Here is a 13,359-nt window from a genome sequence, read left to right as displayed (position 1 = left end):
GATTTTTTGACCAAAACCTTGAAAAAAGGAAAGAAAAATGTATACCATCACTCAGTACAAATACTAATTAAAGGCTACTTTTCCAATGTGTATATGTCTGTTTCTATTTTCCTTTGCAAATCTTACAGACCACCATCATTGTGAATACTGACGTGCTCCTTCATAATTTCATAATTGTATAGCATCACCATCACTCAGTACAAATAGTAATTAAAGGCTATACATAATGGTGAAAACAGAAAAGCAATGGCGCAGAGACGCGAACATCAACCGTATAAAAAGTAAAGATATCATTGATAGTAAAGGCTATACATAATGACTTTAGTAATTCAAAGTTTGACCGAAAGATAATAAAAGTTTATTAAAAATTGTTTCAATCTGAAATCAAACTTACGTTGTCCTAAACAATTTATCTTGATGGAAGTTTATTAACCACTTGAAATCAAACATTTAGTTAAAGTTATAGATTTTTCAGCGACTGTGCTATATTTCTGTTTCTATTTACACACACCCAATGAAGCTTCTTACTCTGTGTTCTTGGCACTCAATCAAAGTTCACTGCTACTGCCAAGAAAATTTTGAACAAGAAAAATTTGATGTTTATCGAGAAGAATCCTGCTCTTTACTCAAATGGTTTCTCTCATTCCCAAAGTAAATGTCCAAAATACCCCTACGCATACGTTAGTGTTAAATTTGCGTGACTTAAGTCACGCAAAAAAAAAAACACTCTAAAACCCAGCGTGAGTTAACTCACGCTGGTTTTGTTTCATCAATATTCCAAACTCATCAAAACACTCCCTATTAGATAAATTCAGATAGGTTCTTATCCTGAAAGTCTTCAAGACATTGTAAAAGGATAATTTATAAAAGATCATTAATTGCACACATTTGTATTGAATAGTCTCCTGTTCTGGTACTTACAGTTATGTTTAATTACAAACTCATCAAAACACTCCCCATTTACGTCATTATTGCTAGAAATGTGGTGACTAATCGTGGAAACACATGGATTCTGCCAATGTAAAAGAATGAATTTAGCATGTACCTTTTTGACAGAATTTATATTTGACTTTTCTTTGATGTTTGGCGAGGGTCATCTTTATAACATTGTTTCTACTTTCTATCAAGACTGGATAACTTTTCTGTAGTGAAATTCAAAGGAAAAAAAACCAGCGTGAGTTAACTCACGCTGGGTTTTAGTGTTTTTTTTTTTTTGCGTGACTTAAGTCACGCAGCGTGAGTTAACATGCGTAGGGGTATTTTGGACATTTACTTTGGGAATGAGCAAAACCGTTTGGGTAAAGAGCAGGATTCTATTGAGAATACAACAGAAAGGCCAACTAAGCCTGTATTCCAAATAATATACATCAACAATCATCATAAGAAAAACCATAAGACAATTCCTCAACTCTAAACAATAAACTAATTTTCTCTTTTCTACTCCTCAAAACTTCATACATCTGCAACCATAAACCTTGCCTCAGCAATCTAACATAAAAATAACTAATAGAGGCAATGGAGATGAGAAGAAAAATGATCGAAAGAGAAAAATCACGAACAAGTTTTTATAAGTTAATTCATAACCAATGAGACCATAAAAAGACACAGAAGATGGGATTGTCTGCATAAAATTATCCTTCAAAAATTCAGAATCCTGCGTACCAAATAAAGATAGAATTCCGTTACTCCGTACCGAAGTGCACTGCATCATATATTTTGCAACTGCGAAAAGGAGATGCGGACTACAAAGCCAGAAAGTGAACTTGCATGCTTGCAAACAAGGGCTTCAGTTGCCTCCTCTTCGGTCTCAAACTGAACAAGAGCCTGCTTTTTCCCATTCATTTCAAAGACTTTGCAGTTGACAATGATTCCATGCTCCTGCAGAAGACTTGCAATCTCGTCTTCAATAATTTCTTGTGGGAGGGAGGACATGTGGATGATCCGTGTTGGCGAGCAGCAATACCGATAGTTTTTAGCAGCATTTCGGTTGAATCGATTGAGATTGGAGTTCATGTATTCATGTGTATCAGGACCTTGGGTTATATTTGGATGCTTTGAGAAGTTCACCTCCAAATACTTTCCAAACAACATAGCACCCTATATTTGAAATTGAAAAGACTTAAGTGATCAGTTTCACAATTTAGCAGAAAATATACAGATAACTCTTCAGACCACAATAACAATAGAGGTAGAAAATATGCATAATTTGTAGATGGCTATCCAGTCTTGATGATTACAACGTAATGCTAAATGACCACATGTTTGATCCCAACATCTAAAAAATATGGATCAAAAACAGTATTTGAAGGAATCCACATTGCATACTAGATAGCACCAGTGAAATTAATGAAAGAATAGAGAAATAATGAACACCAAAGCACAGAGCACCATATTTTTAACTGTAAAATGTCGTTAGAATAAACCGTCGTGAAATACAATTCTCAATTTCAATCATGTTGCATATCACTAGGGTAAAATTTATTGTGGGCAAGTGGAAACAATATCAGAACGGGAGACATTGTGATTATTTCCATTTTGCTATTGGGTAAGAATTAGACTCAAATGTATATTTATCATCAACAGAAGAATCAATATTCTGATATTTCTCCAAGAAATACCCAAATGTCTAAAAACTGAACTTACTACTTCAACAAACCATTGAAACCAAAATGTGATTCTTTTTCTCTTTAATCTTTCTTCATATTTTAGAATATTCTACAGATACCTGTGCTAATTTGTGATGAATTCTCGAACTACAATAAAACAAAAGTTCAGATGGAAACTATCAATACTTAGGTGGTACAACTATAACAGGTAACAATGACCAATCTATAAACAAACCAATTGATACTGCTCAGGTTGCAGCCAGCCAGACATGGAACCAAGCCATTGGCCAATGAAATGCATTAGCAAGGCAACAGAAACAGGTGATTACGAAAAGAAGAAATTATTCTAAAGGGATCAGACCAGTTTCTGAGTGATGTATTTAATGTGGGACGAAAACAATACTCAACACAGACAGATACATGTCTCAAATAGGAGAAGAGAAGAGTGGGAAGACTGTCAAAACAGGTGAAGCTCAAACTAGAGGAAGGAGTGGTGACCGCTGACCAGGAAGCACAGGGTTTCAACATAGCATGCAGTGAAGAATTAGACTACCATGTCACCCGTCACATATTTTGAAAAAAAAAATGGCAAAAAATTGAGAAATCAGTACGCAGCCAGAAGAAGGAGAAAGATGTCACAGTGCTGCTGCTGATAAGATGGCCGTGACTATTAAAAGTAATAAAAACTCATTTGGTCCGAACACATTTGTTTTAGGAACTCGTTATTATAATAATTCGAGTGGCCTTTTTTTAAAAAAATAATAATAATTTTTTTTATAATTATTTGTTGCTGTTTTGTTTTACATTAACATTGGTTTGGGTTGAGTTATTGTTTTACCAATGAAGACCTAATAATATACTAAGAAAGGAATGATGAATTGAATTCTAACTATATTAAATTAATTAATACTCCCTCCATAACAAAATATAAGCAGCAATGAGTCAACGAAAGTTGATGTATCTGGTCTAAATTTTACACCAAATACATCAATCTTCTGACTCATTTTTGCTTATATTTTGTTACGGAGGGAGTATTTTCTTAATAAAATCAAATGAGTTTGATTAAAATATTAATTCACTATAAAGAATTTTCTTATTTCCATAAAAACTATATTTAAATGGGAAAGGGTTAATTTAGTTTGTGTTATGCATGTGTAATTTTTCATTTTGGTAGGATCTTACGTTTTACGATCTTGTTACCCTCTAACAATCTATATTTTTCGAGAGCCAAACAAGATCGTAAAATTCCAAAATATTACCAGTTCTGTCCTAGAACGATGTTATCTTGAGGAAGATAATCATACTCACATTGATACAACGGATTGATGAAGAAGCTTCGTTGTGGAAGATCTCGCCAGAACATGGAAGAGACCCAGTTGTCAATGAGACGGAAGGAGGTGGTACCTCCGACGCCCAAGTCAGGTGGAAAACAAGGAGGTCGAAAGGTTTATGAAATAGAATAAACTTGCTTGGAATTGCAATAGATTTCCCTTTTATATAAGCATAAGAGAGTGTAATGGACCTGAAGCATTATTGGACCTTATCATGTAATTGGGTCTTTGCTAAGTAGATATTGCCTTTTAGGTGGACCTAAACCCACTTAAAAGACTATATCCACTTAGCAAAGGCCCAATTGTAAGGCCCAAAAAGCTCCAAGCCCAATACACTCCCTTATGCCTATATAAAAGGGGAATCCATTACAACCTTCCATGTTTCCCTCCTAACTTGGGCGTCGGAGCGCATTAGCAGATACCACCCCTTACGTCTCACCAGCAACGGGGTCTCTTCAATGGATTCCGGCGAGATCTTCCACAACGAAACATCTTCTTCATCAATCCGCTGTATCTTCCTCAAGATTACATCGTTCAAGGATAGAACACTACCAAAATGAAAAATTACACACGCATTGCATAGAGCATAGAGCATAGATCAAATTAACCTCTTTCCATTGAAGATAGCTGATTTAAGGAAATAAGAAACTTATTTGTAGTTGAGGAATATTTTATTAATTGATTTTATAAAGAAAATATTTAATGTAGTTAGAGAAACTTTTAAATTAATTCATCAATATTTACTTAATTTATTATTGGGTCTTCACGACTAAAATAGCCTAAACCAGTGTTGATGTAGAACAGGACACCACAATTAAAAAATAAAGATAAAAAAGATTAAAAAAGATCCATTAAGTTTTTGAATTAAGTCAACCAACAAACTGGTAAAAGTAATGTAACCCAAAATATGGTAATAGTAATGAATTTGGCCCTCTTTTCTCCCAATATCCATTGTGCTATCTTTCTTTTTGTTCTTCTTCTAGAGTAAAAAAAAAACAAGGTCACAAGATTTTTGCAAGATATTTTGCAATTTCAATCTCAGTAGAATACGACTCTACATGCAATCTGGAAGGCCAAGATTGAGTGAGATCGTGGAATCACACGATGTTGCGATATAAATCACAATTATGACCACTGGTCAGAACCATTAAGGTTTTTAGAGAGTAAAAAGAGATGATACAAAAAGACGAATAATACTAGCACAACGGAACGGAAGTGTGAGTAATAGTACATGACTAAGCCCACTAACAGTAAAACTAATAGCCACAATATCTTCTAATAAAAATAGAAAAATATAATAATTTTCTCATGTTTTAGAGTATGTGTATTTTCATATGGTGTGTGAACATTGCATGTGTAGTACAGGTACACTATATAAATCAGGGACCGTATTGTGCTGAGTCGGTTTTGTTGCCAACTCTCAATAACTCCTAGAACACTGAATGCATCTCAATAAATACAAGAGTCCACATCAATCAAACTACACAGTTTCAGACAGATTAACTTTCGCACTCGTAGATTCTAATCATTAGGCACAACTATAACAGGTAACAATGACCCTTAACATTAATCAAGATATCACAAGATCATATAATTACCAAGGTATCCATGAAACTAACCTTCAGAAAGTGAACTGCCAATTCAGCTTGAAAACCATCCCCCATCTGGACAAGTGCATGATCTGGTTTATTTCGGAGAAGTTTGATTCTGACAATGTTCCCATAAATAGAGAACAAGTTGAACAATTTGTCCTCGTCGATTCTCTGAAATAACAAAATTTCAAGCAAACATTTAAATAGAAGGGAGACAACTTTCTTGCAGAATGAAAAGTTCCAAGCAAATGTACTTACGTCAGGATTGAGATTTGTGACAAGAATGGTACACCTTTCATTTGTGCCAGTTATTCCAGGAGGCAAATCTCCCCCGAAGGCAGCTTCAATTGCTTGAGCATTGCCCATCTATAATGCAAAACAAACTGATAAGTATGTGGAGGGATTAACCTTTGCGTTTAAAATTAATTTAAGCAAAACATGCACTAAATAAAAGTTCATTTTAAATGCATGTGTGCATTTAATTTATAAACAAGAAAGCCATAGTAATGGGTTCACACACAGTATTGTCATTTAACACAAAATGGCTGAAAATATTAAAAAGTTATTAGATACATATCTATAGTTGATTTACAAACAAGAAAATTATAGTAATGTGTTGATAAAGTAATGTTATTTAATCACAAAATAAAAGAAAATCCCATACAGTTTCAAAATGCAGAAAGCTCAATAAAAACCTCCCTATGAATCAAATCCCAACGAGGAAAAAATGCTTCTAAATATTGTTGTCCATAAAAGTATGATAAAACCTCCCTATGAATTATTCCCTCTTAATTTTTTTCCTTTAAAAACCAGATCCAAGCAGCTTGCAGCCGACTGCGCCAAAATATATTTAAAGCAAATAAAAAAAAATGAATAAAACAGCTAGCCCCATCATCTAGCTATATTGTCAAATATAAGCAAACTAAAAGTCCCACCATTGGTTGCTAGTGAGGAGTCTTACAAAACCGACTTATAAAGTGAGTGATGTCTCCCAACACACTCCCTCCCGACTTATAAAGTTGAGATACCATCTTAAAATTTGGGTTGAACATAACTGAATCCTACAAAACCTGCTTGTAAGGTGAAGGATATCTCCAACTTGTAAACTCATTTTCAGGTCATATTCATTTAACAAGGTATTTGGAATTTTAACAAGTTATTGAAAATAGAAAATAAAGAGGCATAAACAGTTAGACATTTCATATATTAAATTCTGCATTCATAATTGAATGTGGTGACTTCAACTTAGCTTGAAAAGCACCCACCTGTGAGAATCCAGCTGTAAAAAGAAAAAAGCAAAATATTAGTACATTACAAACAGACAATGAACATACTTGTGAAGATCATAGAAGATGTTTAGCACATTAGCAAATAAAAATGTTTAGCACCTTGTCTGGGTCCAGAACCTTGAATTCCCCCATAATTTCCTGCATCACTGTATCCAGCCTATCCCATAGAAGATGAAAATGGTATTGGAATGGAGTTGACAAAGATTAACAAGAAAATTTGGCTCATCGAATGATTATAAACGTACCTGTAAAGGTCGGCCTTTCTGATCCGTAGGCAGATTTGGGTTGGTAAAGTCCCTGCAGAAATGAGGAATAAACTCAGCAAAAATGAATACGGTGTTAAAAGATAAACTACGTTAAGTAAAAAAACGATTGAATCACCTTGACCGATCATTATTGTAGTTCACTTGTAGTTCATCAAGGCTGCAATAAACATGAATCAAACGAAGAACAAAAAAAAAATAGTTAAGTAAAGGTAAAGACTAAAAGAAGGTGAGAGGATACAAAATAAGCCAGCAAAGGAGCACACAAAAATTCTCAACTCATCCTTACAAAACCGGTTTGTAAGATGAGGGTTGCCACTCTTTTTTTCAATGCGTGACTAGGTTTTTTTTCCAAAAGTAATACATACAATGAAATTGTTGACAAAGAGATAACTTTAACCTACTTTGAGAACTGAATGTCCAGCTGACAGCAACCATCATAAACATTGCGTCCCTAGAAAAAATCCAAAAGTACAATCATCATCATTCCAGAAAAAAAAGATATCAGAATTAACAAGAAGAGTAAAGCATGAAGTTCATGTAATCGCAAAACAACCTGCAATGCACCTCTGGCAGTCACAGCACTCTGACGAGTCTCATACTGGATGAGAGCTTGAAACCCTGCACAATTTATCAAATATAACCATAAATTTCATTCATAAAAAAAGGAAATTGCCTGATGTCACGAAATGGTTCATCATGATGTTTCACAATGATATTATTCGCCATTCAGTCATGTTTTCTGTCAAAATCTTAATGGAAAATTTATTCTTGATTCTTAAAAAGTGACACATGTAATGACGAGATATTCGTGACTGATTTTTTTCGTGACATATAGAACACTGATTGAATGCAGGGACATTCTTCGCTCCCCAAATCTAGTTATAAAGGATATGTACATTGTCATTGTGTTATGAAGTGAACCATTCCATGAAACATTATAAACCAAGAAAAATAATTTCACCTATATTGATATGTTTCAAAACAAAAAATTTCCTGTTTATTTACAAAAAGATGAAAATATATTGATATGTTTCACAATAAATTAGTGCATAATAATCTCAAAAGCGCTTCACAAGAAAGAAAGAGAAAGAAATGAATAAATCTGAGAGAATCTGACCAGCTGACTTCTGAAATGTCACAATCTTTTCCACAAATCCATGAGGAGAAAATACTTGCTGTAGAACATCCACAGTCATAGGATACAACACTTGATGAACCGTAACTAAAAGAATTCGATTTGGCTAAGCATCCGAAGAGTTGGCGACCGCAGACAGCATAGAGAAAGAGAAGAGATAGAAAGAAAGGAGAATAAATAGAGAGGTATATGATATAGAGAAAGAGAATTTAACAATAAATCAATTATATGGAAAATAATATAATTATATAGCAATATAAATATTATTTATCTATTTCTTTATAGGGTAAAGATCCCATGAAAAATGGAGAATACAAACGCCAAATGAAAAAGGCTAATTGATTCACCTCTTTTACGAGAATCAAAAAGGTTAACATTATTCATTAAAGAAAAACCAAAATAAAACCAACCTCATCTTCTCGTCCTTGATTTTGATCCATTGTCGTCAGTTCTCGATGAGAGGAAAACTGGACATAAACATTTCTCCCCCTTCAATGAAACAGAATGATAATTACATAAGTTAGGTAAAGTAGTAAACAGCAATTTATTAAATCACTATGAATGAATAGTGCTTTCCAAATATCAAAATTATGTCATCCAACATTAAGTTAACACAATATTATTCAAGTCGGATAAAAATTACAAGAAACGAAGAATCCTTGTATACCTTATGCTTGGTTGAGAATTTACATAGAACTGTATAGCACTAACAGCAGAAGGAACATCTTGCATTTGTACAAGTGCCTGCAAGAATGATAAAACAATTCATCTGTGAGTTCTAACTTCTAAGAGTCTGAGAATAACCAAAAGATTCATTTGAAGGCATGAAAGAAAACCTGATTTTTAGCACGCAACATCACAAGCTTCGTTATGACTCCAAAAGGCTGAAATAACTGAAGCAAATCGTTCTGCAACAAGATGAGATACAGTATTCAAATAATAGAAGAAATTTGAAACTAAAAGCTCTTGAAAAGAGAACATCTTTGTTGTTCACCCCATGTATTCTATAGGCGTACATTCATGCACACAATGACGCTGAATTGTGATATGTATTATAAAAAAATTTGTGATATGAGAGATGTGAATCGTGAATTCATAGCAATGACACAGAATTGCACCAATTCATGCCCATCACATGATTCAAAATCATTTATTTTTCATCACAAGTTATAATGAATAGCACACGATCACTGGCTCAAAAATCGGATCAATTCAAACTGTGTCAACAGAATATAATCTACTGACGTGATCTTTCAGCTTTCTTTTATAAACATAACAATTAATAACGAAAAGAATAGCCAACATTTGAAGTTAATACAATCCAACTCAGTTTTATATATACCCACATTCAAGCGTGCAAAAACTGTTACAATTAATATCATAAATAAAGAAATACGGAACTGATTACGATATCAATAAGGATCTAAGCTAGTTTCTTCCTTTCACAGACCGGGACATAATTGAGTTAATATAAATGAATCCATGACATGATCATCATATTAAAAAACCACAACAAATACAAATACAAACATAAAGAGAGATCTTACTTCAGATATCTCATGCCCGACATTTCGAACGTGAATGACCTTGGATTGTTCAGCCATTTCAAATTACCTACAAAAACAGAAAATAAAAAATATTAATAATAATATATCAGTGATTATATTACTTTTCAAGATCTGAACCCTAACAAAAATTCTGGTTCAAAATTTCTTCAGCATCCCTCAGCTCATCAATTAATTGATACACAAATATTAATAAATTAGCGATTACGTTAATTTCAAAAGTTTGAACCCTAAAATTCCTCGGCTCATCAATCGAGCTCAGCTCAGTGAAATTTACAAAATCAAAGCGAGTCACCGTAATCCTGGCAAAAGCTACACTTTATAGCTTCACAAAATTACGGTGGCTCGGCGTGATTTTACAATCTCACCATTCATCCAAACGTGCACAAACTGTAGCATTAATGATCAAACCCTAAAATTCACTAATAACATTTGTGCAAACATAAATATGCTTACAGTTAAACTCAACAACACAATTCTAACGCCAAAAAACAAACTAACAGAAGAAAAAAACCAATTTATTTTGCCCAATTTACAATAAATCAATATTCAATTATATAAAATCATAAACTTTATCAAACAAAGTGCTAATCGCATAAAAATTCAAACTTTATGTTATACTGAATTGAATTCAAGAAAAACTCAGATACCCATTTCATCAAATGAATCAACGAGTGAAGTGGAAGAAAGAGTTGTGAAAAATATTGATATACAGCAAAAGGGTATCTCAAATTTGTAAAAAAAAGGCGCAAAAAACTTGTAGAGAAAATCGTACATAATAATGAGAACATATAACACTGAAAACATGTATAGAGAGAGAGAGAGAGAGAGCTTGCCTCAAGAGAGTAAAAGACAGAGGAGAGAGAGAGATCGTGTGTAAGTAACTCAAATGTGATATTTTTGTGAAACTATTTATGTTGTGTTAAATTCTTGACCTATGTAGGTTACAATTAGAATTCTGCTCTTCTCCCAACAAGATTTGCTCACTCTCAACTGAATTTTCGAAAATACCCCTGCGTGAGCTAACTCACGCATGTGTTAGATCATTGTGACTTAGGTTAGGCTGAAAAATTACGTTCTGAACACCAGCGTGAGTTAACTCATGCCAGTTTTGTTTTCACATATTCAACATGGTTTTGCATTGCATTGGCTTATTCAAGGTAGAAGAATGTTTCATTCATTACCTACAAAAGTTGTCTCCCGCCGCTTTACTTTAATCACACCATAATTATATTAATTTAAATCTCATGGCAATACTTATCCATTGATAAAAGATAGATTCAACAGTCTAGAAGTCCTAGCTCAACTGACAAATGTCGAAATTGCAAGGCCGGACGTCGTGATCTGGGGTCGAACCTGGAACCTCACAGTTGTGTGTGAGTTTATTTTCAGTGGATTACCACTTCATCTAAGACAAAAAAAAAAAAATAGATTCAACAAACTAAAAATTGTCATTCTTTAATACAAGGTGTTGCAACCTTGTTTTGTTTTAGTTTTAATGGTTGAGAACTGACACGGATTGGGAATGGTTTGGTCTGTTGGGTATTGAATTGAATGAGGTAGTGATGATGTATGGATCGTTCCTGTAACACCCCATTTTCCCAACATAAAAATTTCATAATAAAAATCAGAGTAATTCAACTTAAACGGAATGTCACATTCTTTTTCTAAAAACATAAGCTGAATAAATAAATATTTATCCCTCAAAATCCAATATCATATTATTTTAAACTTCGCAGCGGAATAATTTCAACAACTTAAATAATCTTTTGCACAAGGGCCTCAATATAAAATCTCATAAAACTTAGTTCAACATCAATTCTTGAAAGATTCATAAAGTAATACGTAAGGAACAGAAAGAAAAGACATAATCTCATCTCGTTACGTATCAGAGCACCTAAGACACACTTGTGAGGAGTCCACTCACGACCGCAACTAATCTTGGTTACCTGCAAGTTACCCATACGAAGAGCAACATTTTTAAGCAAAAGGGGTGAGATTTCACCAACTACAATATTAAGCATATAATTCATCAATCACATATAACAACTTAAACTTCATTAACTAGTATCATTAATCTTCCTACATTAGTCATAAACTTCATCTTATATTATCATAATAAATAATCATAAACATCATATATCATCTTAATCATGACATCATATATCATCTTAGCATCTTGACAACATATGGATCACATAATTAATTCATGTCATATCATAATATAACAATATCAAATGATAATAAACAACATCTTAAAACATCATATTCATTAATCATAAACAACATCATATAACATCGTATTTAAACATCAACAATAATTCACTATGTATCTTTGTAAAAACATAATAAATTATCCACAACATATTTTCATGTCAAACCAAAGCTAGTGGAAAGATATCACAAATATCAACAACTTTCATGTTTACAACAAAGATCAATTCAAAACAGAAACATGAACAAAACGCAAAAACATGAAACAGAGAATGTTATCACCGTACAATTTCGCTAAGACCTCCTTGGAGTATTTTCATCATAACTCCAAGACCAAACATCATTTTCACGTCAAACCAAAGCCACTAGAAAGCTAACAAAATTATCTAAAACTTTCATGTTTACGCCTAAGACCAATTCTGTACCGATCAATACCAGTTTTCATTTTAAATTCGGAAAAGTTGTGCTGAAAGTCCATAAAAATTCACTGTGACCTACGTGCAGTAATTTGATCATAACTCAAGTTCTATAAATCGTTTTGACGTGAGACCAACGACATTAGAAAGCTAACATCCATACCTACAACTTTTGTGTTTACACCTAAGACTAATTCCGCACCGATCAATACCAGTTTTAATATCAAAATTCGGGCAGAATGCAGATTTTCTACAAGTTTCACCTAATCTAATGGTTCTAACCTCAAAACTACTTCCAATAATCATCATATGGATTATCTAAGGTCTGTACACAATTTCTACATCAATTCAACAAGTTTTCATCATTTAATCATCAAATCTCTCTCAAAACCCTAATTCTCAAATTCTCATAAACTCAACCTACAACTTGTTAAATCTAATTATCAGAATTATACACTTAATATTACTGAAAGTTAGTCTCACCCTTACTTTAGAATTATCGATTGGCAGCCCTTCTCTCTCTCTTTGTCTTCTCTTCTCTTCTCTTCTCTTCTTCTCTTCTCTTCTCTTCTCTTCTCTCTAAACCTTGTTTTCTCCAAAAACTGATCGTACTTTCTATGTCTTTCTAAACCCAACTTCTCTTATTTATAACCCCTCATCTAATTTCTCTTACACCTCAAAATTACTCTTTTCCTCATAATCTTATTTATTTCTAAATTAAATATATATCTCTCCCACTTAATAATATTAATACACCAAATAACAAATATATCTTAACAAATTGTACCAAAAATATATATATATATATATATATATATATATATATATATATATCTTCATTGAATAACAAATATATTTCTACACAAGATAACATATATATTTCCACACAAAATAACAAATATATTTCTACACTAAATAAAATATATATTTCTACACAAAATAACA

The 13,359-nt window shown here is 33.0% G+C and overlaps 1 protein-coding gene across 4 annotated transcripts; it reads right to left on the bottom strand.

Moving 5' to 3' along the window:
• Nucleotides 1–1,293: 1,293 nt before the first annotated feature.
• Nucleotides 1,294–10,694, bottom strand: LOC146914422 (polypyrimidine tract-binding protein homolog 3-like). Of its 4 annotated transcripts, none has more exons than XM_085717286.1 (15): nucleotides 10,560–10,694; nucleotides 9,767–9,833; nucleotides 9,056–9,127; nucleotides 8,887–8,963; nucleotides 8,630–8,708; nucleotides 8,202–8,325; nucleotides 7,638–7,702; nucleotides 7,486–7,535; nucleotides 7,200–7,241; nucleotides 7,064–7,115; nucleotides 6,918–6,975; nucleotides 6,795–6,808; nucleotides 5,788–5,895; nucleotides 5,557–5,700; nucleotides 1,294–2,097 (listed from the first exon to the last, which is right to left on the bottom strand). In XM_085717286.1, the coding sequence occupies exons 2-15, from the start codon at nucleotides 9,821–9,823 to the stop codon at nucleotides 1,708–1,710; spliced, it is 1,332 nt and encodes a 443-aa protein (XP_085573412.1). In that variant the 5' UTR covers nucleotides 9,824–9,833; nucleotides 10,560–10,694; the 3' UTR covers nucleotides 1,294–1,707. The 4 variants fall into 4 exon arrangements, with proteins under 4 accessions (XP_085573412.1, XP_085573411.1, XP_085573414.1 ...); XM_085717285.1 differs by having other exon boundaries at nucleotides 10,621–10,694; XM_085717288.1 differs by having other exon boundaries at nucleotides 10,435–10,564.
• Nucleotides 10,695–13,359: the final 2,665 nt, after the last annotated feature.

The sequence above is a fragment of the Medicago sativa genome, chromosome 6, assembly GCF_051527215.1.
Source record: "Medicago sativa cultivar Bolivia chromosome 6, Bolivia_mono, whole genome shotgun sequence".
In the NCBI taxonomy this organism is placed as follows: domain Eukaryota; kingdom Viridiplantae; phylum Streptophyta; class Magnoliopsida; order Fabales; family Fabaceae; genus Medicago; species Medicago sativa.
Note: the sequence above shows the minus strand (reverse complement) of the source record. Positions and strands in the feature narration are given on the sequence as shown.